This window comes from Eleutherodactylus coqui, chromosome 2, assembly GCF_035609145.1.
Source record: "Eleutherodactylus coqui strain aEleCoq1 chromosome 2, aEleCoq1.hap1, whole genome shotgun sequence".
NCBI lineage: Eukaryota > Metazoa > Chordata > Amphibia > Anura > Eleutherodactylidae > Eleutherodactylus > Eleutherodactylus coqui.
This window is the reverse complement of record NC_089838.1, coordinates 49,796,360-49,823,155: the sequence shown is the minus strand read 5'-3', so window position 1 is coordinate 49,823,155 and position 26,796 is coordinate 49,796,360. Positions and strand designations below refer to the sequence as shown.

Genomic DNA, 26,796 nt, shown 5'->3' with positions numbered 1-26,796 from the left:
GTCACTTACTTTTGTGCTTTGCAAAGTGAATAGCACAGTTAAGTGTTCACTGTATGGCACTGCTATGTGTTTACTATACAGCACTATTGAAAACCTACACAGCAGTGCTGTATTTTCACTATAAAGAACTATTATTTTAGCAGCGTAGGGCACTGTTATCTGTTCACCGTATAACCGGTTTTACACTGGATGGCGCTGTTTGTTCATTATCTTGCACTATTTGCACATTAAAAGACACAGTTGAGTGTGAACTACATTTCACAATAATTTTAACACAATGAATGGCACAGTTGAGTGTGAACTATATGAATCTATTATGTGTTCACTATATAGCACTGTTTAAACACTGCACATCACTGTTGTATGTTCACTGTATAGTACTATTATTTGGACGCCACTATTGTGTTCAGTGTATAGCACTGTTTTTACACTGGACATCATTGTTCGACTGCATGGTACTAGTTCCACACTAAAAGTTAAGTGCTCACTATATGGCACTAGTTTAACAATGCACACAACTCTTATGTTCAGTATATAGTGGTATTCTGTCAACATGAGAGAATAAGTTAGGAATATGCTCCAGTCCTTCCTGTCTGCGGTTGTACAGTTCTTCTGAAATAGTCTATGTAGGTACAATGACACTGATGCCATTTATACAGGTTACAGGAATCTGATCACTTACGGTAATTAGCAGTATTTCCTCTACTGTGACCGCAGGTTCTGTGAGGCTGGAAGTCTCATCCTTATACAGTCTCTAGAAAATAGAAGAAATAAGGGCAGTAAGAAACAAGACCCCCCCCCCCCCCCAACACCTGCCTGACCGTCACGTCCTCTTCAAGTCATTGATATAGAGTGGTAGGTGCCTCATTTTCCTCTTCAGTGACTTTAGGCAGAGGTAGCACAGATGTCTTTGGGACATAGATTGGAGCAACCCTTGGACCATTCATAGAATCATCACCATCCCCTACATGTTCTAAAAATACATCCGCACATTTTTGTATGTTAGTTTTGGTTGAATTGTACACAGCAGCAGAATTATACTAGTTGTATTCTTGTACATTGAGATCAATAGTATAGCAGTTACATTCTTGTACATAGGTGGCAGTATTATAGTAGTTATATTCTTGTGCATAGGGGACAGTATTATAGTAGTTCTTGTACTTACGGGGCAGAAGTATAGAAGTTATATTCTTGTTCATAGAGGGCAGCATTATAGTAGTTATATTCTTGTACATAGGAGCAGTATTCTAGTAGTTATATTCTTGTACATAGGGGGCAGTATTCTAGTAGTTATATTCTTGTATATAGGGGGCAGTATTCTAGTAGTTATATTCTTGTACATAGGGGGCAGTATTCTAGTAGTTATATTATTGTACATAGGGAGCAGTATTATAGTAGTTATATTCTTGTATGCAATAGGGGCAGAATTATAGAAGTTATATTTTTGTACATACTAGGCGGTATTAAATAATTCTATTCTTGTACATAGGGGGCAGTATTATAGTAGTTATATTATTGTACATAAGGGGCAGTATTATAGTAGTTATATTCTTGTGCATAGGAGGCAGTTTTATAGTAGATATATTCCTGTACATAGGAGGCAGCATTATAGTAGTTATATTCTTGTACATAGGGGGCAGTATTATAGTATTTAGTTATTTTATTGTACATAGGGGGCAGTATTATAGTAGTTATATTCTTGTACATAGGGGATACTATTATAGTAGTTATTATTTTATACATAGAAGTAGTAATACAGTAGTTATATTTTTGTGCATAGGAGGCAGTTTTATAGTAGTTATATTCTTGTACATAGGCAGCTGTATTATAGCAGTTATATTCTTGTACATAGGGGGCAGTATTCTAGTAGTTATATTCTTGTACATAGGAGGCAGTATTATAGTAGTTATATTTTTGTGCATTGGAGGCAGTTTTATAGTAGTTATATTCTTGTACATAGGAGGCAGTATTATAGTAGTTATATTCTTGTACATAGGGGACAGTATTAAAGAAGTTATATTTTTGTACATTGTAGGCGGCATTATAAAAGTTCTATTCTTGTACATAGGGGGCAGTATTATAGTAGTTCTATTGAACATAGGGGCAGTATTATAGTAGTTCTATTCTTGAACATAGGGGCAGTATTATAGTAGTTATATTCTTGTACATAGTAGGCAGTATTATTATTTGGAGAGCCTTATACCTTTGTATTTCCTACTTCTAATGATTATTACTCTAGGCTCTAGGAATTCCCTTACCTTTATTCACATCTATCTCCACCTTCAGGTCATTGAAGAGTCCTGGGACCTCCACTCGACAACAGTATGTTCCTGCATCATCATTCGTTACTCTGATAATGGTAAGTGTCACATCCCCCTGTTCTATATTCCCCATTAGCTCGTATTTGTAAGATTTCTTCTTTGTCACTCTGCCGCCGTCAGTCCAGAGGATTTCATTATTACAGCCAGAACTTGGACACTGACCTCATCCCCAGCACATGCTGTATTTCTGGGAGTGTACGGTATACCGGCAGGGAATCCTCACAATACCGTGGAATGACTGTACCTTATCTGATCCTAAGAAAGCTGTGGAATCACATGAGTTAAATCACTCCAAGAGCCCCCGTTGTTCAATATTTTCTCTGAAAGCTGTGTGACAGTCTATATGCATGCCATTACTAGAGCCTCAAATAGTAAATCACTCATTTTTACAGTGCTGCAATAATAGGGAATGTATATACAGATCGTATCAGGGGAAAACTAAATTATACAACTTCCATGATACATTCTTACCTGGATGTAACAGGAAGAGTAGTCCAACCGTGAGGTAGCCCTGGTGCTTCATTATCTGTGTCATTAAGTTGAATGTTGGGCACGTTGTCACGAAACGCTCTTTACATGCAGGAAATGTGGCTTCAGTGGTCACGGGTCAGTACACAGGATGTATGACCTAGCAAAGCTGCATGACTAACGTATGGGAAAACAGGTATCAACATGGTGCACATACAGGGGTAACGCAGCAGATGATGATTGGACCCCATATATAGGCCTCCGAACTGAAGTCACCACCTTTTGTCAACTCAGCTGGCTGACAACCAATAAACCCATTGTTACAAGGGTTGTCACCCAGCTTTCCCACACTTCTTTGGCTTTGCATTTCAAAGCAGATCTCTCATTCAAAAGTGTAGAAAAGCTGGGTGACAACAACCATGGGAGCAAATTAGCCAATATATGGGCATACTGGCCATTCAGCAAGAAAGACCTTTGTTGTAGTGGTAATAAAATTAGCCATTTGCAGGAGACCTCATTGTCTTCTTGCCCCTCCAATACACAACATTCAGACTTGCTGACTACCATTTCCCTTCACTAAGATGGGACAAAGAAAAAAATAACAGGGATTATGAGTCATTCGAATGTCCCAGCTTAACAGCGGTTATATTTTCAAAACTGCGAGTGTACCGCGGACACAGTACATTCACTTCTGTCACTATGCAGACCCCCGGAACCCACAGAATCGCATACCTACAAAGCTAATTATCTGTTGCATTCCATGTTTGGTATCCACATGTACGCAAATTCGTGATATGAGCCATGGCAGCCCTAGCTTCCCTAGTGTAGTACATCCTAGGGATTTATGGCTGAAATGTTCAATTGGGTTTCGATCCTGAATATCTGAGCATCTACTTAGCTAGCTTTTGGTGATTTCATGAGAAGGACAATGGAGCTAAGACTGAAAGATGGCTTTAAAACTAATGAGGGTTCCCTCCCCCAAATTGTCAGACCCAGGTGTTGTATCCAAATGCCGGACTGTTCACTGTCTCATGTGCTCCCCAAGACTATTTGAAATGACTTCAAAGACTGGTATTATCGATTATTTTTCTCCTTTTTGTTTCATACTGTTTGTGTGTATTTCTACGCTTCTCACGATTCTGTAAATATCTCATTTTATATATTTTTTCATCCAAGCCCTGTTGACCCTTTTTAGAATAAAGCTTTAACCCCTTAGTAACGGAGCTTTTTTGCTTTTTTCAATTTTTGTTTTTTCCTACTCCCTTTTAAAAAATCGTAGCTCCTTTATTTATCCATCGATGTCGCTGTATGAGGGCTTGTTTTTTGCGGGATGAGTTGTATTTTTCAATGGCACTATTTATTGTACCATATAATTTACTGAAAAACGTTTAAAAAATTCTAAGCAGAGAGAAATAGGAAAAAAACGACATTCCACCATCTTTCGGTGCGTCCTGTTTCTACGGCGCACAAACTGCAACAAAAACGACCTGATATTTTTATTCTATGGGTCAGTACGATTACTACGATACCAAACTTGTATAGTATTGTTTTTGCTGTAGTACTTGTATTTTTTTTTTAAAGATATTTAATTTTTTTCAATTATTTTCTGCGGTCATTTTCTACGCACGATAACTTTTTTATTTTTCCATCGACATAGTTGAGCAAGGGCTCATTTTTTGCGAGATGTCCTGTAGTTTCCGATAGTATCAATTTGGAATACATACGACTTTTTGCTCGCTTTTTATTGCGTTTTTTCTGGGAGACAGGGTAACTAAAAAAGTGTATTTCTGGCGTTCTTTATTTTTTTTTTCGCACGACGTTCACTGTGCAGAAAAAATAATGCACTACTTTGATAGATCGGACTTTTACGGACGCGGCGATATCAAATACATATTTTTATTTTATGATTTTGATTTTTTAATAATAGATATGGCAAAAGGGGGGTGATTTAAACTTTTATAACTTTTTTTTTTTTTAACAATTAAAAAAACTTTATTGATTTTTTTTTCACTTTACTTTGAAGTCCCCCTGGGGGACTTTAACATGCGATGCTTTGATCGCTCCTGCAGTATGACGTAATGCTATAGCATTACGTCATACTGCTTTTTGACAGGCAGTCTATCAAGCCACCCTGTGTGGATGGCTTGATAGGCAGTCTGTTAAGGCAGCCCTGGGGCCATTCATTAGGCCCCCGGCTGCCATGACATCTGCACGGCTCTCCCGATCTCACCGCGGGGGGGCTGTACGGGACCCCCGAACAGCGTTCGGGGGATTTAAATGCCGCTGTCAGAATTGACAGCGGCATTTAAAGGGTTAATAGCCGCGATCGGCCAAACGGCCGAGCGCGGCTATTGCCCGCGGGTGTCAGCTGTAATAAACAGCTAATGCCCGCGCTGTATGGAGGGAGATAGCGGCGCTACCTCCCTCCATACACGTCCTGCAACAGCAGGACGTAGTTTTACGATAGCGCCGTCACTAATGGGTTAAACTTTATTACTTGTCCTTGACTGCTTTAAGCAATCCATAACCCCAAAGTATGTTAATCATGTGTTCGCTGTTGTAAACCGCGTTGTGTTAACTACCTGTCAGACACGATCAGTGGTGGCAGCGAGGTGTGTTGGGACGTGCAAGGCCGTGCAGGGTGTGAGTTAGGCATCATCTTGCACAAATGCAGAATCCGGAAAGCTAGAATTAAGTTGACCCTGTGGTCTGCCCCTTGGTGCCATACATCACAGGTTGGTGAGCATCGGATTCCTAAAACACCCGTATAGGTGACACGGGTTATTACGGATGGGACAATACCAAACATGGGGAAAAAAAGTTTTTCTATTATTTTAACATATTTTTTATGTCCCTGTGGACGACCTGAACCTGCAATCTTATTATAATACATTGCAGTACCTTTGTACTACAATGTATTATTGCTGCTAATTGTGATCATATGCGATGAGAGAGCCTATTGTCAGGCGTCCGGTTCCCAAGAACCCAACAGCCCTCCGCTATTAACCCCTTAGTGACCAAGCCTGTTTGCGCCTTAATGACCAGGCCAAATTTTGCAAATCTGACATGTGTCTCTTTAACATGGAAAAACACCAGAAAGGTTTTGCATATCCAAGCGATTCTGACATAGTTTTTTCGCCACATGTTGTACTTCATTTAGGCGGAAAAATTAGACCGATAGAATTTGTGTTTATTTATTAAAAGCGCCAAAATTGGGAAAATTTTTCACATTTCCAACTGCAATATCTTAAATATGTGCAAACATAATATAGAAGTTTTTTGCTAAGATTTATATTTCCACCCGTTTACTTTATTTTGGGCGCACATTGGAAAAACTTTTGTTATTTTTTAACCATTTAGGAGACGTACAAATTTAACATTACTTTTTAGCATTTTGAGGAACACTTTATTTTCCGGCACCAAGCCAAGATTGGAAAGGCTCATGAGTGTCAGAATAATAGATACCCCCACAAATGACCCCATTTTAAAAACTACACCCCTTAATGTATTCACTGGGAGGTGTCATGAGTATTTTGACCCCACAGTTTTTTTTCAGGAATTAATTCAATTTAGAGGAGAAAAAGTAAAATTTTATATTTTTGCAAATCTATCATTTTAAAGACATATTTTTTTCCTATAGTTTACATGAAAATGAGGATTTACACCCCAAAATGGATACCCCTGTTTCTCCCGTGTTCATAAATATACCCATTGTGGCCTTAATGTTATATCTGAGTCCACAACGGGGCCCAAAATGAAAGGAGTAGTCAGTGTCTTTCAAAACAGAAATTTTGCTTGAAGTCCTTTTAGACCCCATAGCACACATGTAGAGTTCTTGAGCGCCCAAAACCATAGAAAACCTCCACAAATGACCCCATTTTGAAAACTAGACCCCTTAAGGAATTTATGTAGGGGTGTACTGCATATTTTGACCCCACAGTTTTTGAATGAATTTAAGCCAATCAGAAGGAAAAAATTGTGATTTTCGTTTTTTTGGCAATTCTGTCATTTTAAAAACAGCTTTTTTTGTACAGCACACATATGAAGGAAGACTTGCACCCCAAAATGGATACCCCTATTTGTGCTGTTTTCAGAAATATACCCATTGTGGCCCTAATCTTATGTCCGCATGCACAACGGGGCCCAAAATGAAAAGAATACTCGGTGGCTTTCAGAACATAGACGTTGCTTGAAGTCCTTTTAGGCCCCATTGCCCACTTGTAGAGTTCTTGAGCGCCCAAAACCATAGAGAACCCCCACAAATTACCCCATTTTGAAAACTAGACTCCTTAACGAATTTATCTAGGGGTGTACTGTGTATTTTAACCCTACAATTTTTGAATAGATCTAAGCGAAGCAGTAAGAAAAAATTACGATTTTCATTTGTTGGGCTATTGCGTCAATTTAAAAACAGTTTTTTTTGTACAGCACACATATAAATGAAGACTTTCACCCCAAAATGGATACCCCTGTTTGTCCCGTGTTCAGAAACATACCCATTGTGGCCCTAATAGACTTACAGGACACATGGCTAGGCCTACAATGAAAGGAATATCTGTTGGATTTCAGGGTACAACTGAATAAATTCCAGGCCCAATTGCCCACTTATAGAGCCATTGAGCGTCCAAAACTATAAAGAACCCCCTCAAATGACCCCATTTTGAAAACTAGACCCCTTAACATATTCATCTAGGGGTGTACTGCGTATTTTGACCCCACAGTATTTGAATGAATCTAAGCAAAGCAGAAGGGAAAAGTTACGATTTTCAATTTTTTTGGCAATTTTTTAAATTTAAAAACAGTTTTTTTGTACAGTGTACATAGGAATGAAGACGTTCACCCCAAAATGGATACCCCCGTTTGTCCCGAGTTGAGAAACATACCCATTGTGGCCCTAATTTACTTACAGGACCCATGGCAAGGCCTATAAAGGAGGGAACACCCGTTGGATTTCAGGGCACAACTGAATAAATCCCAGGCCCCATTGCTTATTTGTACGGAATAAAAATTGACTCCCTGAATATCCCCCCCCCACACACACAGACTCCGCGCCCTTTTTGGCGTTCGCAAATCTTAGATAAAAGTAATAATGTGAACTGTGTGGTATTTCCGAAGACAGGGGTAATTACGGAGGCTGGTTGGAATGGGCCCATGGGACAATAAAACTGTGTATCCCCCCTCCTCTCATGCTTTTTGGGGGTATTTCGTGACCTTAGTGGCAGGGACGGGGTGTGAAAAGTGGCGTTCCGTGAGTCTCCGTAAGCTTGATGAGGTGCGGCGGTCTCGCACAGAAGGCGCTCAACAAGCTGCTCCTGGAACTGCATGAAGGCGAGCGTTCCCGGGGCTTCTTGTAAAATACGTATTACAGGTAGCAGTCTGAATAGCGCCGGGCTCACGCAGCCATAGGCGGAATCTGCTTGCAGAGGCCCGCAGCGGATCCCAGCTGTGAGCCGGCCTTGACCCTGCGTACGGCCACGTAATGTACTGCGCATCACTGCCTACTCACACAGGCGGTCATGCGCGGTACACCTTTTTTTTGTTTGTATTTCCCGCACCGTTGCTTAGCGATGACGCGGGTACCCGCAGCCCGTATACAACGTAGTTGCGTATGGGCAGCGGGTATATCCACGACCATGGAGCACAATGGGCTCTATGTTGCGGATAGCCACGGTAAAATAGAACCTGCTGCGTTCTCATTTCTGCGAGTGGATCACACAATTCCAACCCGCTAATGTGAGCGGATCAGACTCATGCGGAATCCGTAATTCCTATCCAGTCATGTGAGACCGTCCTAGGGTAGATCGCTACCTTTTTATCACGTGACCAGGGACCGCTCAACGAGGCCACCCGTCACTGCTCCAGGCTCTCGGCGACCGTTGGTCGCCTGGGAGCAAGGAGATTTTAAGTTTCCTGGGCTCCCCGACTCCTGCGCATGTGTCCGGTATTTTGCCGACGGTCACATATGCAGAATTCGGTAAGTTCACGGATGAGGATCGCATCGGGGTGCAAATACGGAGGCCTCCGGTAGAAAGTTTCATCTCCTCTCCCCGATCGCATCAGTGAGGGGAGATGAAACTTCAATTTTTAAAAAAAAAATTTTTTACGTGATCGCCATTATCCATTGTATAACGGCGAACCCATGATCAGGAACCGCTCACCGCGGCCCCCCGTGAAATCTCCAGGCTCTTGGCTCAGTTTTGTAGCCAGGAGCAGGGAGAATTTCAATTATCCTGGCAATCCACAGCTTTTGCGCATGCGTCCGCGGATAAATCTGGGGGCCTTATGTACGTACTTTCATCCTCCCTTACGGATATGATCCATGAGGGAAGATGAAACGTACGATTTTTAAACTTTTTAAAACTTTTTTAAACTTTTTTTTTTAACTTTTTTACACTTTTTTTAACTTTACATAATCACTGTCATCCATTGGATGACAGTGATCATGTCCCCAGTGACATCTCTCTGCTCTTAGCTACACATGGCAGCCAGGAGCAAAGGGATTTTGAATTTCCCGGGGCTCGAGCCCCTCTGTGCACGCGCCCGATGTCAATCATCCGGCGCGCATGCGCAGACGGGCACTTCGGGTCCTGGGACATCGCAAAGGACCCGAGGTGAGTATTTTCACCTCCCCTCATGGATCCGATCCGTTGGATAGCGGCAATAGTGGGCCCGGGGACCGCTCACCGCAGTCCCTGGTAACACCTCCTGGTTCCTGGCTACCTTCAGGAGCCGGGAGCCAGGAGATTTTGAATTTGCCAGGGGTTCCCGGGCTTCTGCGCGTGACGTCATCGCCTAGCGCGCATTCACAGAAGAGCGGCAGCGGGTCCGGGAGGACCAGATCTCCGGGGGACACTGCCGACAAGCCAGGTAGGAATTTTCAGCTGCCCTGGTGGATCCGATCCGTCAGGGCAGCTGAATATCTAACTTTTCGGGCACTTTTACTTACTTTTCTGCCGAGGGGGGGGGGTGCCGAGGGGGGGGGTCCCCGCAGGAATGCCGAGGGGGGGGGTCCCCGCAGCCCGGGATGACAGCTCCATGCTGTCGGCTACCTGCGGACACCGACAGCATGGAGCTGTCACGTCCACAGCCCGAGGGGCTTTATTCTCTGCAGGACACATGTTTTTACATCCTCAGAGAATTAAGCCCACTTCGTGAGGATGTAAAAAGGCAATGGGCTGGTCGTTAAGGGGTTAAATAGCGCCCTCCCTGTGTACACTTTTTGCATACTGTGAGCAACAGTGTTTGCAGCATATGAGGGGTTAACAGCAAGGTTCAGTGTTCTTACCAATCCCCGCTGTTGCAGCAGGAGGCTGTTAGTCACTGAGCCCATCCCATCCAAAGGACATAAATGTAAACTGTGGGGCAGAAAGGGGGTCATAATTTGTACGCTCCTAAGGGCACATTTCATGATTAGTAAATTTATTTTGGTTAAAAAAAAATTACTGTCCAACTGTAAGCTGCTGTGTCATCAAGTTACCTACAACTCAGATGCCTTTCCCATGTTCCATTTCATTGAATGGTAAAAGTCTGTTTGCCCACAGCCACCACTAGGGGAAACTCCCTACATACATATTATTGGGAGCTGTATGCATCTGTACGCAGTGAGCTCCCCATAGTGGAGAATTCAGGCAGACAAAATTTTACCTAACTGCAGATACATGAAATCATATGGAGGTAAACTGGTTATATGGTTGTGTGTGGTTATGTGGAGGTCTACTGGTTATATCATGGTAACATAGTATGTTAGGCTGAATGAAGACAATGTCCATCTAGTTGAGCCTGTTTCAACCCCTTTGTTGATCCAAAGGAAGGCAAAAAATTTCTTCCCGACTTCATAATGGCAGTCAAAATAATCCCTAGATCAACATTTGATAGTCCCTACCTGAATGTAAGACCCCGGTCAACAACCCGCTGGTGTACTAATGTCTATATCCTGTAATATCATAGCGCTCTAGAAAGACATCTAGTCCCCTCTTAAACTCCTCTATGAATTTTGCCATCACCAACTCCTTAGGCAGAGAGTTCCACAGTCTCACTGCTCATACAGTAAAGAACCCTTTTCTGTGTTGGCGATGAAACCTGCTCTCTTCTGGATATAGAGGATGCCCACTTGTTATCATTACAGTCCTGGATATAAACAGATCATGGGAAAGATCCTTGTATTGTCCCCTAATGTATTTATATATTTTTATTTGGTTGCTCCTTAGCTGTATTTTTTCCAGGGTAAATAATCCCAATTTTGATAGCCTCTCTGGGTATTCCAGTCCTCTCATTCCATTTATTAATTTAGTTGCCCTTCTTTGAACCCCCTCAAGCACTTCAACATCTTTCCTGAGCACCGGTGTCCAGAATTGTACACATGTGGGTCCTGACAAGTGCCTTATATATTGGGAGGATAATGTTCTTGTCCTTCGCCCCTATACCTCTTTTAATGCACCTCTAAACTTTATTAGCTTTTGCAGCAGCTGACTGGCACTGATTGCTCCAGTTAAGTCTACAATCCACTAGTACCCCCAGGTCCTTTTCCATCTCACTTTTCCCTAGCAGTACCCCATTCAGTGTATATTGGTGACATCCGTTTCTCCTGCCCATGTGCATAACCATACATCTATCAACATTGAACTTCATTTGCCATTTTTCTGCCCAAGCCCCCAGCTTACCTAGGTCCGTTTGTAGCCGCACATTGTCCTCTGTTGTATTATCTTGCATAATTTTGTATCATTTGCAAATACTGATATTTTACTGTGCAGCCCCTCTATCAGGTCGTTGATAAATATATTGAACAGGATGAGGCCTGACTCCTCATGAACCCAAGCTGGTGAGGAGTTATTCCGTTGTTCTCCTTGAGGTATTCTTCGATGGCGTCTCTCAGAAACCCCTCAAATATTTTTCTAGTTATTGAAGTGAGACTTACCGGCCTGTAGTTACCAGGCTCTCTTTTGGACCCCTTTTTTATATTGGAACCACATTGGCACTGCGCCAATTCAATGGTACAACCCCGGTCTTGATAGTGTCCATAAATATAAGAAAAAGCGGTCCAGCTATTACATCACTTAGTTACCTTAGAACCCTTGGGTGTATTCCATCTGGGCCCGGCGATTTATCAATTTTTAATCCTCTTTAACCGGCTTTGCACTTTCTCTTGTGTTAGGTAGGCAATATTTAGCAGGGGGTTCATTTTATTCCCCTGCATCTCGTGTAACATTTCTTTTTCATTCGTGAATACACTTGAAAAGAAAATATTTAATAGATTTGCCTTCCCCCCATCATCTTCTATGATTTCTCCTGCATTATTTGTTAAAGGGCCAGTGCTCTCAGTGCAAATCCCAATATAATTGAAGAATAGTTTAGGGTTATTTTTGGTCTCTTTAGCGATCAGTCTATCTGCCCCTTCCTTAGCAATTTTGATCTTTTCTTTACATATTTTTTTTTCCTGTATGATTTTAGTGCTTCTTCGCTGCCTTCTTGTTTTAGTAGTTTAAATGCTTTCTTTTTTTCATTTATTGCCCCCCTTACAGTCTTGTCGAGGCATATTGGTTTCCTTCTACTTGTAGATCTTTTGTTTTTAAAGGGTATGAACTGCTCACATATATACATGTATATTGGATGTACAAAAGTACTTGAAAGTATATATAGGTGTAAATCATTTATTGAACTTAAAAAGCATATAAAAGAACAGATTAGTAGATGCACAGCTATTCTCTTAGTTATAAGAGTAGCGTCTCATGACTGGTCACTATATTTTCATATACACATTCTCCACGGCTTGTGCTGCCTTCAGGGTCCCTGGGCTGATGGCGGATACCGTGCTGTAAAACATAAATGTGCAATCCATCAATTCCAGTTTGAACCACAATAAGCAACCAATAGAGGTGTCACATAAAGGCATTATACATTCCCATATATTACAGGGCCCATGGGATTAAAGGGGTTTCCCACTTTGAGCTTCCATTTTCATTTGCCCTATTAGTTTATATAATCACCCCCTACTTTAGTTTTTTCCCCTATTAGTCAGAGCAGAGAACTTGTACCTACAGGAACATATCATCCATCTTCTTTTCATGAAGTCGATCTATAAACAAATCATAAAAGAACATGTTAATAAATTACTTATATCTATTGGTTTTTTTTTTAATTCTCCCCCCCATTATGTATACTGTACCCAGCGGGAAAGCGAAATTATGAGATCATAATGTGCCTATTGACATATAATATAAACTTAGACAATACCAGAGACAGAAATTAAACAGCTTCCCTAGTGGTGAAATGAAATGAATAACAATGGACGCTACATAGATGACATTCAGAAACAAAGTTCATCAAGTAATGGCTCGATGAAATTGGATTGGGATTAGATTTGAGAATAGCTTTTTTTTCTGTGGGTATCACTTCATTTAGTTCTTACAAAGGATGTTGGTAATGCTATTGGTGCTGCCAGCATGCGCTGCGAGACAATTGGAAATCCATGCATGTTATGAGGATCAAGCCAAAAGATGTTCATATCACAACATGTACATGGGGTCAACTAATAGTATTGTGGCCACAGGCAACAGTCGGTGTAGGAAGGCTGGTTTACCATCTGCAGGACTTACTTCTATAAAGCAGGATCCCAAAGAGGATAATCAGAACAACGAGGAGGGTGACTACAGTGTAAAACACAGAACAGTAACTTCTTTCATTCTGTAAAGACATAAAGTGAAACCCCCATTAAAGCCAAATAAACCTAAACCACAGAAATTAAAAGTAAGTAAGTAGATTTCTTTTTTTTAACCACTGATTCCGTTGGTGGCCAACGTCAGTGGGAGAGTTATCAATATCAAACTACTAACGACCACTTGTCAGTTACTATGTGAGTGCTTCTGATGCTCCGCCCCTGGTGATGTCATCACACGTCCTACAACATATATAAAACACAGAGCCTGACTGACAGAAGAACAACACAGTTAGGGCTCTTGAAAAGGGGAGGACAAAAATAACAAAATGAGAATACAACTAAGCCGTTATTATCTCAGACACAACTCAGCAGTGCTCACAGAAGACACCGACTTACTGCCACCACAGAGATCCAGTGGGCTGAAGGACCTGTGGTGGAGTCACTGCTGTGGGAGGAGCCATTGTTCAGTTTGGTAGAAAGTGCTGGATAAACCGACAGCAGCTACTACCAGGACCTGTGATGATGTCACCGTCATGTGATCACCTGTGTGGGTGGAGTCAAGAATCTCATGACCAGGGGTGATCACTGTATGCAGGAGTCTGATGATGTGTGGACAAGCAGATCTGTGTGTGTATGATTTGTGTAAATCAGGATGTAGCAAAGCTGCCTGTGTCATGTGCTGTGTGTGTGATGTGTGGGGTCAGGATGGATGTAAATGGATGTACAATGTAGCAGAGCTGTGAGTGTAATGTGCTGTGTGTGTGATGTGTTGGGTCAGCATGCACGTAATAGAGCTGCTTGTGTAATGTGTGGGAATCAAGATCGATGTAGTAGAGCTGTGTGTGATGTGTGGGAATCATAATGCATGTACCATGAAGCAGAGCTGTGTGTGTAATGTGTGGGAATCAAGATGGATGTACTACTGTATGTGGCATGTAGTAGAGCTGCGTGCGTAATGTGTTTTGTGTGTCGTGTGGGGTCAGGATGGATGTAGTAGAGCTATGTGTGTGTGGATCATAATGCATGTAGCACAGCTGTGTGGCGCACTACTATAATTTCCTAATAATTACTAGTAAGCTGAATATTTATGGAGGCAACAGGCCCTTCAATCAAGCCATTAATATACTTAATGACTTCACCAGAAGAATAGTGAGTACAGCTCTGAAGTATAATACAGGATGTAACTCAGGAGCAGTACAGGATAAGTAATGTATGTACACATTGACTCCACCAGCAGAATAGTGAGTGCAGCTCTGGAGTATAATACAGGATGTAACTCAGGAGCAGTACAGCATATGTATGTACACATTGACTCCACCAGCAGAATAGTGAGTGCAGCTCTGCAGTATAATACAGGATCTAACAGGATAACTAATGCATCTACACAGTGACTTCACCAACAGAATAGTGAGTGCAGCTATGGAGTATAATACAGGATGTAACTAGGGATCAGTACAGGATAAGTAATGTATGTACACAGTGACTCCACCAGCAGAATAGTGAGTGCAGCTCTGGAGTATAATATAGGATGTATCTCAGAATCAGTGTATATATTAGTTTTATATATAATCAGGAAACCATAACATTTAAATCTGCTATGGCTGTGGCCATTTTTTACATCCCCTTTCAGTTGTCATAAGGTGGTGGTACAGAGGGAGTGTCCTTGTGTGTAAGTTTAGCCGAGAACCTTAATAACCAAAAAAAACCTCAATTTGTTTTTTCAGAATTTCAGGCGGATTACTTACGTTTGTGGTCCATGTAACATTGAGTGTAGAGGAAGTAGAGGGGCCGAGAACGAAAGCGTCTGCAAAGAAGAACAAGTCTATCATAAAATCTATCATATGGAGACAACTGGGGCAAGCTGGGTAGAAACCAGTGCTGCCATCATTGCAGCCATGCCGCTTATCACCCAGCTTTCCCACACACCGATATAAAGAAGACATTCACTACAGAGCCAAGATTTCAGGTGAGAATTCAGCAGCTTCAGAGACTTCACCTTCTCTTATTTTCACATTAATCTCCTTCTTCTGGTCGTTGAAGATTCCCGGGATCTCCACGCGGCAGCAGTATGTTCCAGCATCATCAGGGGTCACCCCAGTAATGGTGAGGGTCACGTTCCCCTCTTCTATGTCCCCCATTAGCTGATATCTATCAGATTTCCTCCAGCTCACTTTGCTGCCGTCAGTCCAGATGATCTTATTGTTGCATTTAGAATTCGGGCAGGGACCTCGCCCCCAGCACATGGTGGTGGTACCAGAACCAGTTGGGTATGTGCAGGGCAATGTCACCGTGTCCCCAACTGCTGCTGACATATATCCGCCTGATACCGAGAGATCTGTGAGGTGAAGAGACAATTATTATTTTACATCATCTCTATATTCTTCTACAAGACAGAATTACAGCACTTATAGCTGTGTGTGTGTGTGTGTGTGTGTGTGTGTCATATGCACTACATGCACAAAAGTATTTGGACACTTCAGAAAGTCAGCAAATATGCAAATGCTGAGTTTGCTGAACGGTATGCTGGTAAGGGCATGGGTAAAATAAAAAGCTGCTCATTTTGTAATACCGTATATACCGGCGTATAAGACGACTTTTGAACCCCGAAAAATCTGCTCTGAAGTCGGGGGTCGTCTTATGCGCCGGTAATACAAAAAAAAAAAAGTGTAAAAAAAAAAAAAATTCATTACTCACCTCCCCCGGTGTTCTGTCGCGTTCCGGCAGGATGTCGCTCGCTCCTCGTCCCCGGCGCAGCATTGCTTTCTGAATGCGGGGCTTGAAATCCCCGCTTCCAGAAAGCTAATGCACACACCGGCAGCCATGACAGCATTGAATGGCTGTGATTGGCTGAAGGCGCACGTGTTAGCAATCACACCCATTCAATGATGTCATTGAATAGTGTGATTGGCTGAAGCCACGTGTGTTTTAGCCAATCACAGCCATTCAATGATGTCATGGCTGCCGGCGTGTGTATTAGCTTTCTGGAAGCGGGGATTTCAAGCCCCGCATTCAGAAAGCAATGCTGCGCCGGGGACGAGGAGCGAGCGACATCCTGCCGGAGCGCGACAGAACGCCGGGGGAGGTGAGTAACGAATTTTTTTTTTTTCTCCACTGTATACCGGCGTATAAGGTGAAAGTTGGGGGGTCGTCTTATACGCCCCGTCGCCTTATACGCCGGTATATATGGTAACTATTCATTCATCCGATCGGCGGGTACGACACCGCCACCCACCCCCATCTTCACAACAGTCTCTTCTCACTACCTTCCACGAGGAATGGCGAGCTATTCCTGCTCAGACTTAGAGAACTTGTGGAAAGTATGGCTTGACGTGTTGCCGCTGTAATACAAGCAAAAGTAGGGCCGACACGTTTCTAAATAGAGAAATAAAGCACTTTTTCTGAAAAACATGCAGTGTCCAAATACTTTTGTCCATATAGTGTATTTATATCCAAGCTAGATGCAGTACATGTTGTACTACATCTAGTTTGGATACAATATGTGATAAGGCGGTCATGGAGGCTCTAGTACCCTGTTGTACCACCTCTAGCTTGGATACAAGATTTGATACAGACGGGCACAAAGGCTCAACTACCCTGTTGTACCACCGCTAGCTCGGATACACAATGTGATACAGGAAGGCTTAGGGGCTCTAGTACCCTGTTGTACTGCCTCTAGCATGAATACAAAATGTGATATGGACGGGCATGGAGGCTCTAGTACCCTGCTGTACCACGTCTAGCTTAGATACAAGATGTGATACGGACGGGCATGGAGGCTCTAGTACCCTGTTGTACCATGTCTAGCTTAGATACAAGATGTGATATGGGGACATGTAGGCTCTAGTACCCTGTTGTACTGCCTCTAGCTTGGATACATAATGTGATATGAGCAGGCTTAGACGCTATAGTAGCCTGTTGTACCGCCTCTAACTTGGATACACAATGTGATACGGGCAGGCTTAGGGGCTCTAGTACCCTGTTGTACCGCTTCAAACTTGGATACAAGATGTGATACGGGCAGCCTTAGAGGCTCTAGTACCCTGTTGTACCACCTCTTCTAGCTTGGATACAAGATGTGATAGGGGGGGGGGGGGGGGGAAGCATGGAGGCTGTAGTACTGTGTTGTACTGCTTGTAGCTTGGATACAAGATGTGATACTGTTTTGCCAAGTTGAAAGGCGACACGTTCGGATACTGCTTTATATATTACTGCAATATAGATGAGCATGGAGGCTCTAGTACCCTGTTGTACCTCCTCCAGCTTGAATACAAGATGTGATACGGGTGGGCATAGAGGCTCTAGTACCCTGTTGTACCACCTCCAGCAGGGATATAAGATGCAATATGGATGGGCATGGAGGCTCTAGTACCCTGTTGTACCATCTCTAGCTTGGATACAAGATGTGTTATGCGTGGGCATAGAGGCTCTAGTACCCTGTTGTACCACCTCCAGCTTGGATAAAAGATGCAATATGGATGGGCATGGAGGCTCTAGTACCTTGTTGTGCCACCTCTAGCTTGGATACAAGATGTGATACGGGCGGGCATGGAGGCTCTATTACCCTGTTGTACCACTGCAGCTTCCAAGGAGCAGGCCAACAGCCAAGGAGATAGCAGGGTAGATAAGGCCTTGTCACTTGCCTTTACCATCTCCTCCCTTAGGGGTAGCACGGGACCCGACCAAGTTACTGCTGGGGGAGTTTCACAGAGAAAACCCAATCCGCGATTTACTTTACGGTTCTCTGTTGTCATAGGTGATGCCACCGTTCTGCCCCGAAGTTGTAATAAATAATACACACACACAGGGGTAACTTTCTGAACAAAGCGGGGAACGGTCGGTAGAGCTCGTTTACCTCAGTAAAACGTTAGTAGTCCATCAACATTACATCCGCCAGCAAAACACAGGTGCAATACAGGATAGCTCTCTACCAGTACACACTCACATTTGAAGTTGCACTCCGTGTTGCAGGGTGGCTCCTTTCACTCTTAGTACTCCATATTAGCACCCAGGGGGCCTGGGTGATATGGGCCCAGGGCAGACATAAGGCCATCATTCAGCCTCTTCCATCTTGGGGTCCTCCTAACATGAGGCACTCCGATTTCTCCGATTCCCTAAAAGTTCCTCACTCCCCAAGAACGACTCAACTACTTGCACTTTTGCAGACTTGCATAGGCTCCCTGAACTCCCTCCCTCTACCGACTTAGGCTGCCTGTCCACGGGGAAAGATGTCATAGCGAGATCTGCGGCGATAAATCGCCTACGGAGCTCGCATGACACTATGGAAAGCGCAGCCAGACGTCCACGAGCGGAAAATCATTGCGATTCTCCGCTCGCGTGATTAAAATCGCGGTATGCCGCGATTCTCCACGGTGAGTCTACGGTTAACCCACTAAGTGCTGCAGAGGTGCAATACACATCAAATGCATACCACATAGAAGACACTGATAATGCAAAGGCACAAGACAAACACTTAACATTATGGAGGGACGCCGATAACTCTGTGCCACTACACCACCTCTAGCTTGGATACAAGATGTGATACAGGTGGGCATGGAGCCTCTAGAATCCTGTTGTACCGCCTCTAGCTTGGATACAAGATGTGATACGGGCAGGCATGGAGGCTCTAGTACCCTGTTGTACCACCTCCAACTTGGATACTAGATGTGATACGGACAGCCATGGAGGCTCTAGTACCCTGTTGTACTGCCTCTAGCTTGGATATAAGATTTGATACAGACCAGCATGGAGACATACAGGTTCTGTATGGTATCCTGCAGCATATCGCTCCACATTTGCTGTAACTGAGCCTCTAGGTTGTACAAACTTGTATGCCGTGTAAGTTGGCGTCCCAGATGGTCCCTTACATGTTCTATTGGTGATAAATGTGGCGACCAGGCAGCTGTTAACTACTTAAATGCCACTGTCATTGCAATACAATGGTGGATTGCTGTTTGGTTGCCACAGTAGCGGAGGGCCTTCTGAAGGTCCCCACGGGTGCCATGACTAAATGCCTATGAAGGCGTGCCTGTCAAAATATGGTTGAGGCCCAATGCACATGGGCAGATTTCTGCTGCGGAATCTGGAGCTGGCGTCCGCCTCCGGGTTCCACAGCAATAATCCTCCACAGCATGCAATGCTTGTACACAAGCAGAAACCAATTGTGGTTTCCACTCGCGGATGAAAAATCGCAGTGTGCCCCATTTTCCTGCGATTCCCGAACGGATGGCTTCCATTAAAGTCAATGGAAGCCATCCGATCCGCAACCCGTCCGCAATCCGCGGGAAAAGCGGGAGTTTCAAAAGAAAAAAATCTGTACTACGCATGTCCGACGGCGAGCCATGTGGTCCATGCATAGGCACAGTAAAAGAAGACACTGACAGGTACGCTTGGTCGCCAGCCACGGATTCAGTGCTGGATTCCCTGTGTAGATTCCGTGTGTGCCCGTGTGAATTCAGCCCTAATGTAATACTGTGTTATTACATTATACTGTATGAGCAATCAAACGGTCACAAGTTCAAGAACCCTCCCCCATTCCTTCTCCTATAAAAATAATAATAAAAAAATAAATAAAAGCATATTTCGTAGTAGTGCACCCATAGAAGTCCAATATATAAAAGTCACATTAAGTGAAGCGTACAGATAGCTGGGGCGTCCTGTAAACCTGATGCAGTAGCCAATGACAGCATTCAGCCATGATCGCTTTGCGCTGCTATTGGCTACTGCAGCTTGTTTGTAGACAGGCTTAGCATTTAAAGTGACGTTAGAACGGAAACCGGAGCCAGCGGTGGAGGACGAGCGGGGGGGGGGGGGGGGGGGTGTAACTGCTGATTTGTTATTTTACAACATGGCGGACCCGCTAACAGATATGTCCTTAACTCGGACAACCTTTTTAATTAGTCTAAAATCATTCTTTTTCCCTTGCTGTGTATTAATACGCGCGGATAGAGCTGTGATGCAATAGTCCGCCTTCATGTTAGGGTTATTGTTAATGTAATTATTATCACAATGTATTAACAATCAATATAGAAATCCAGGGAGTTAGCCAAAGGGTTCACTTACATTTTCTTGCAATTGTACATATTCCTACCTGTCAGGATCAGAAGACAGAGGAAGGTTCTGATAAAGTCTTGCATCGTATTCGCTGTGGGTAGAGGTAACTTGTCGCAGGTGCCTGTCTTATGGAGAGCAGTGGGAAAATCGGACCCTTATATATATATATATTGAACATTTCTGATTTCACTTCTCTCAGATTTTTAGTAAGAAATGGGAACCAGGAAAACACCTTTCTGTCCCCGGTCACATGCAAAAATAGCAGAAGAGATGAAAGTTTATTACTGTTATTACTTACATAATGCACAGTCCTCTATTTCCTCGCAGGGTCTCCCCAGATCATACTTGGTATAGGCTATAAATAGAGGGAGCGGGGCGGTCCATTATAAATAATGGGGGAGGCACTTAACAGTCAGTTTTTTTCCCATAATAAGGACAGAATGAGAATAACTTAGTAGGCGGGGATGCATCCTATTGTTATGCCATCACCTACTATGATGGGAAAAATTTTCTAACCCCTTAAGGACATCGCCTATTTTGGGTGTAAGGATACGATGATTTTCACAACATTTTCATCTTCAGTTTTCAAAAGCCATTATTTTTCCACTGACATGGCCGTATGAGGGCTTGTTTTTTGCGTGACGAGCTGTAGTTTTTACTGGTACCATTTTCTGGGTACAGATAATGTATTATATATCTTTTATTAAACATGGGCAGGGAGAGAAAACACCAATTCTGCCATTGTTTTTCGGCTCGAGTTTAAGTTTTTTGCTGTACAGGATAAGTAGTGTGTTCAATTTATCATACAGGTGATTACAGATGTGGCAATACCAAATATGTGCATTTTGTTTTGTTTTTTAAAAATAGGGGAGGCTGGCAAAAAAATTAGTTTTTGCCACTTTTTTTCAACATTTTTTTCTCCCAAGAGCTGGAGTCCTGAAGTTTCTTGCTTGAATAGGTTGGAGTTTGTGCCTGCTCTCCACTGCTCTATTCATTTCAAAGATGTTACAACAGAGCTGGACACAAAATACCTAGTATGAATTGGATGTAATATGATATCCAAGAAGGATGGATATAGACAAAATATACTAACGTGGAGGACACATAAAAGCAGAGCACTCGCACTGATGAGAGTGACCCCACATCAAGAACCTGGGGCGACCCTGTCTCTCCCTTGTTGGATAATAGGGGTATTGTATACAACACTCTCACTCTCTATCTATATATTGCAGATGTAATTCCAATGCAGCAACAGCAATAAATCAGGAGACAAATGTTATAACACCCCTAAATATCCTTATAACCAAACAGACTTATCTGACAGTGGAACAGGACTGGAGCCACCGACTTGACCAGAAAGACCTTCAGACAAGAAGTATAACCAGTATCCTCAATGAGGAGGAGGCTAAATAAAATGAAAGGTGCTGACTGACCGGCTAGGACAACTGGCTCCCAATCTGTACACACACCTGCCGAGATCAGTGTCCAATACTGAAATGACACTGAGCATGCGCCAGAGTGTGGATCTTATGGGCCCGGGGCTGACGTCATGCTAGTCCCGGTCGGACAGGGACAATAAACCATGAAAAATGGGTGCGCCAGAAATTGCTGAGTAACAAATCACAGTGGTATGAGAAATCTATATATTCAAAGTTAGGGCCGTCACAGATATAGAATATTAAAAAAATAACTTTCTTAGGAATTAGGTTAAAAAAGTCAAGGCCAACAAAAAGAAACACACAATTACGTAAAACATATAGTGACAGGACAGACCTACAGACAAAGGGAAGGATCGAGGAGAGGTGGGGGAAGGAAATTGTATATCTCAATCTTCCTCCCAACCGTATCTAGGATCCCCAGGAGTCTCTTATGTTTCGAGGAGTTATTATAGAGAGGAGATGGTACCCCTCTTGAGGTGAGTATTCGGTATCACCTTGGGACTCTAACGATTAGTAGGGTCCCAGCGATATATACAAATTAGGCAATCTGAGTGACCCTCATATACCTAACAGTGACAGGCGTATTTCAGCCATTTATCCTTACAATTTGTTTTCATCACTCGGGGGCTCTATCAAGGCCCTGCTCCTGAAGAACTATCGGTCACTCCGATAGGGAAACGCGTTGAGCACAAAAACACGAAATCGTGTATAAAAACACTATATCATATTGTATTCTAAGAGTGAACACAAAAATGAAAAATCTGAAAACAGTAGAAAAAGGAAACACCATACTACATTGAGAGTGTAATGCTAAAAACTATAAGAGTCCCTTAATGAGGAATGTGTTGATCGATTCGTATGTAAACTATTATCTCCCCTGAAATCAAACTTCTATTTGAAGGACATACGAATCAAGTTACATCTAAGGTGATACCGAATACTCACCTCAAGAGGGGTACCATCTCCTCTCTATAATAACTCCTCGAAACATAAGAGACTCCTGGGGATCCTAGATACGGTTGGGAGGAAGATTGAGATATACAATTTCCTTCCCCCACCTCTCCTCGATCCTTCCCTTTGTCTGTAGGTCTGTCCTGTCACTATATGTTTTACGTAATTGTGTGTTTCTTTTTGTTGGCCTTGACTTTTTTAACCTAATTCCTAATAAAGTTATTTTTTTAATATTCCAGAAATTGCTGAGTACAAGCAATTTTCAGTACTCCTACTGACATGAATGGAGTTGTGGTATGCATGGTGACCTCCATTTTATTCCTGCAGGGACTTTTGGGACCTACATGTGATATGTGACCACCTGCATTCAATCACCATTCATGGACTGGTTAATCTTCAGGCTGTCAGGTTGAATGTCTTCTGATCTGGGCACAATGGAGTTCTACACAGGGTTAGGTCTCCAATGACATTATCAACTCATCTGAATCAGTTGGGAAAACCATGACCTCCTTGACTAGAAGACTACGATGGCTACTACCGTGGCTTGGTCTTGCCTGATTTTCAGCAATACCCACGGTATCAAGAAAACCGGAGTTAATATGTCTGAACCTCAATGGAACGAGTCGAGTGCCATAAGATCGGTGCCTGGCGTTCCCCATGTAAATGGGATCTGAGTACGGTAATAATCTCTGGATTTAGTGGCCATTGTTCCAGAACAGAGTGACACGGGTCAACAGGATCCAGCAAGGCAGGACGATTGACTTCCCATCTAACATCTGAAGGGACAACTGGCCTCAGGGACAAGAAGCACTTCTTCAATCTAAGCGCGGACATGGGAGGGACACTGATTCTGTCCAGAACCCCCGGATATGTTAAATAAGGGCGGATGTTATACAATGCACCACTTAGCCCACTATGGATCTGAAACGCGTGGCTTAATGGCGACTCACCAGACTAAATCACACCAGAAAAAAATGCCTGCTATCCCAGACAAAAGCCGGGATAGTAAGTACCTCATGTAGGGAGGGAACCATCATTGGGGCAGTAATCACCAACATTGTGATCAATAATCCCCATCATTGTGATCAATAATCCCCATCATTGTGGACAGTAATCCCCATCATTGTGGTCAGTAATCCCCATCATTGGGGTCAGTAATCCTCATCATTGTGATCAGTAATCCCCATCATTGTGATCAATAATCCTCATCATTTTGGACTGTAATCCCCATCATTGTTGACAGTAATCCCCATCATTGTGATCAATAATCTCCATCATTGTGGACAGTAATCCTCGTCATTGTGGTCAGTAATCCTCATCATTGTGAACAGTAATCCCCATCATTGTGGACAGTAATCCGCATCATTGGGGTCAGTAATCCCCATCATTGTGATCAATAATCCTCATCATTGTTGACAGTAATCCCCATCATTGTGGTCAATAATCCCCATCATTGTGATCAATAATCCCCATCATTGTGATTAATAATCCCCATCATTGTGGTTAGTAATACCCATCATTGTGGTCAGTTATCCCCATCATTGTGGACAGTAATCCCCATCATTGTGATTAATAATCCCCATCATTGGGGTCAGTAATCCCCATCATTGAGGTCAGTAATCCCCATCATTGTAATCAGTAATCCCCATCATTGAGGTCAGTAATCTCCATCATTGTGAACAGTAATCCTCATCATTGTGGACAGTAATCCCCATCATTGGGGTCAGTAATCCTCATCATTGTGATCAGTAATCCCCATCATTGTGATCAATAATCCTCATCATTGTTGACAGTAATCCCTATCATTGTGATCAGTAATCCCCATCATTGTGATCAGTAATCCCCATCATTGGGGTCAGTAATCCCCATCATTGAGGTCAGTAATCCCCATCATTGAGGTCAGTAATATCCATCATTGTGAACAGTAATCCCCATCATTGTGATCAGTAATCCCCATCATTGTGATCAATAATCCTCATCATTGTTGACAGTAATCCCCATCATTGTGATCAATAATCCCCATCATTGTGATTAATAATCCCCATCATTGTGGTCAGTAATCCCCATCATTGTGGTCAGTAATCCCCATCATTGTGGTCAGTTATCCCCATCATTGTGGTCGGTAATCCCCATCATTGTGGACGGTAATCCCCATCATTGTGGACGGTAATCCCCATCATTGTGGACAGTAATCCCCATCATTGTGATCAGTAATCCCCATCATTGTGGTCAGTAATCCCCATCATGGGGGTCAGTAATCCCCATCATTGAGGTCAGTAATCCCCATCATTGAGGTCAGTAATCTCCATCATTGTGAACAGTAATCCCCATCATTGTGGACAGTAATCCCCATCATTGTGATCAGTAATCCCCATCATTGTGATCAGTAATCCCCATCATTGTGATCAATAATCCTCATCATTGTTGACAGTAATCCCCATCATTGTGATCAATAATCCCCATCATTGTGATCAATAATCCCCATCATTGTGATCAATAATCCCCATCATTGTGATCAATAATCCCCATCATTGTGATCAATAATCCCCATCATTGTGATTAATAATCCCCATCATTGTGGTCAGTAATCCCCATCATTGTGGTCAGTTATCCCCATCATTGTGGTCGGTAATCCCCATCATTGTGGACAGTAATCCCCATCATTGTGATCAGTAATCCCCATCATTGTGATCAGTAATCCCCATCATGGGGGTCAGTAATCCCCATCATTGAGGTCAGTTACCCCCATCATTGGGGTCAGTAATCCTCATGATTGTGGTCCGCAATCTCCATCTTTGTAGTCACCTATCACCATCTTTGGGGTCAGTAATGCCCATCGCAGTGCTGCTGTTAGGACGTGACGTCATCTGTTCTATATTTCTCACTGAGTTTTTGATTTCCTGGCGAAGAAGTCACGGATAGTTGGGGGCGGAGCTCCGGCAGTGATACAATGCACCACTTAGCCCACTATGGATCTGAAACGCGTGGCTTAATGGCGACTCACCAGACTAAATCACACCAGAAAAAAATGCCTGCTATCCCAGACAAAAGCCGGGATAGTAAGTACCTCATGTAGGGAGGGAACCATCATTGGGGCAGTAATCACCAACATTGTGATCAATAATCCCCATCATTGTGATCAATAATCCCCATCATTGTGGACAGTAATCCCCATCATTGTGGACAGTAATCCCCATCATTGTGGTCAGTAATCCCCATCATTGGGGTCAGTAATCCTCATCATTGTGATCAGTAATCCCCATCATTGTGATCAATAATCCTCATCATTGTGGACTGTAATCCCCATCATTGTTGACAGTAATCCCCATCATTGTGATCAATAATCTCCATCATTGTGATCAATAATCCCCATCATTGTGATCAATAATCCCCATCATTGTGATCAATAATCCCCATCATTGTGGACAGTAATCCTCGTCATTGTGGTCAGTAATCCTCATCATTGTGAACAGTAATCCCCATCATTGTGGACAGTAATCCGCATCATTGGGGTCAGTAATCCCCATCATTGTGGTCAATAATCCCCATCATTGTGATCAATAATCCCCATCATTGTGATTAATAATCCCCATCATTGTGGTTAGTAATACCCATCATTGTGATCAGTTATCCCCATCATTGTGGACAGTAATCCCCATCATTGTGATTAATAATCCCCATCATTGGGGTCAGTAATCCCCATCATTGAGGTCAGTAATCCCCATCATTGTAATCAGTAATCCCCATCATTGAGGTCAGTAATCTCCATCATTGTGAACAGTAATCTCCATCATTGTGAACAGTAATCCCCATCATTGTGGACAGTAATCCCCATCATTGGGGTCAGTAATCCTCATCATTGTGATCAGTAATCCCGATCATTGTGATCAATAATCCTCATCATTGTTGACAG

The 26,796-nt window shown here is 42.9% G+C and overlaps 1 protein-coding gene across 1 annotated transcript; it reads right to left on the bottom strand.

Moving 5' to 3' along the window:
- Positions 1-825: 825 nt before the first annotated feature.
- Positions 826-26,234, bottom strand: LOC136609977 (hepatitis A virus cellular receptor 2 homolog). The gene is made up of 10 exons (XM_066589251.1): positions 25,627-26,234; positions 20,531-20,618; positions 15,440-15,778; positions 15,189-15,247; positions 13,382-13,469; positions 12,825-12,861; positions 12,527-12,598; positions 10,075-10,144; positions 2,259-2,478; positions 826-973 (listed from the first exon to the last, which is right to left on the bottom strand). Exons 1-10 carry the CDS (start codon positions 25,633-25,635, stop codon positions 840-842), a joined length of 1,116 nt encoding a protein of 371 aa, XP_066445348.1. The 5' UTR covers positions 25,636-26,234; the 3' UTR covers positions 826-839.
- Positions 26,235-26,796: the final 562 nt, after the last annotated feature.

What these genes read in the sequence shown, in the direction of transcription:
- LOC136609977 (XM_066589251.1), bottom strand. An exon ending in TAATGTGAAAATAAGAGAAG is followed by an intron (nt 15,248 to 15,439) that starts GTGAAGTCTCTG and finishes TCTTCTTTGCAG; the next exon opens with ACGCTTTCGTTCTCGGCCCC. An exon ending in AATGTGTATATGAAAATATA is followed by an intron (nt 10,145 to 12,526) that starts GTGACCAGTCAT and finishes TCTGCCCCACAG; the next exon opens with TTTACATTTATGTCCTTTGG.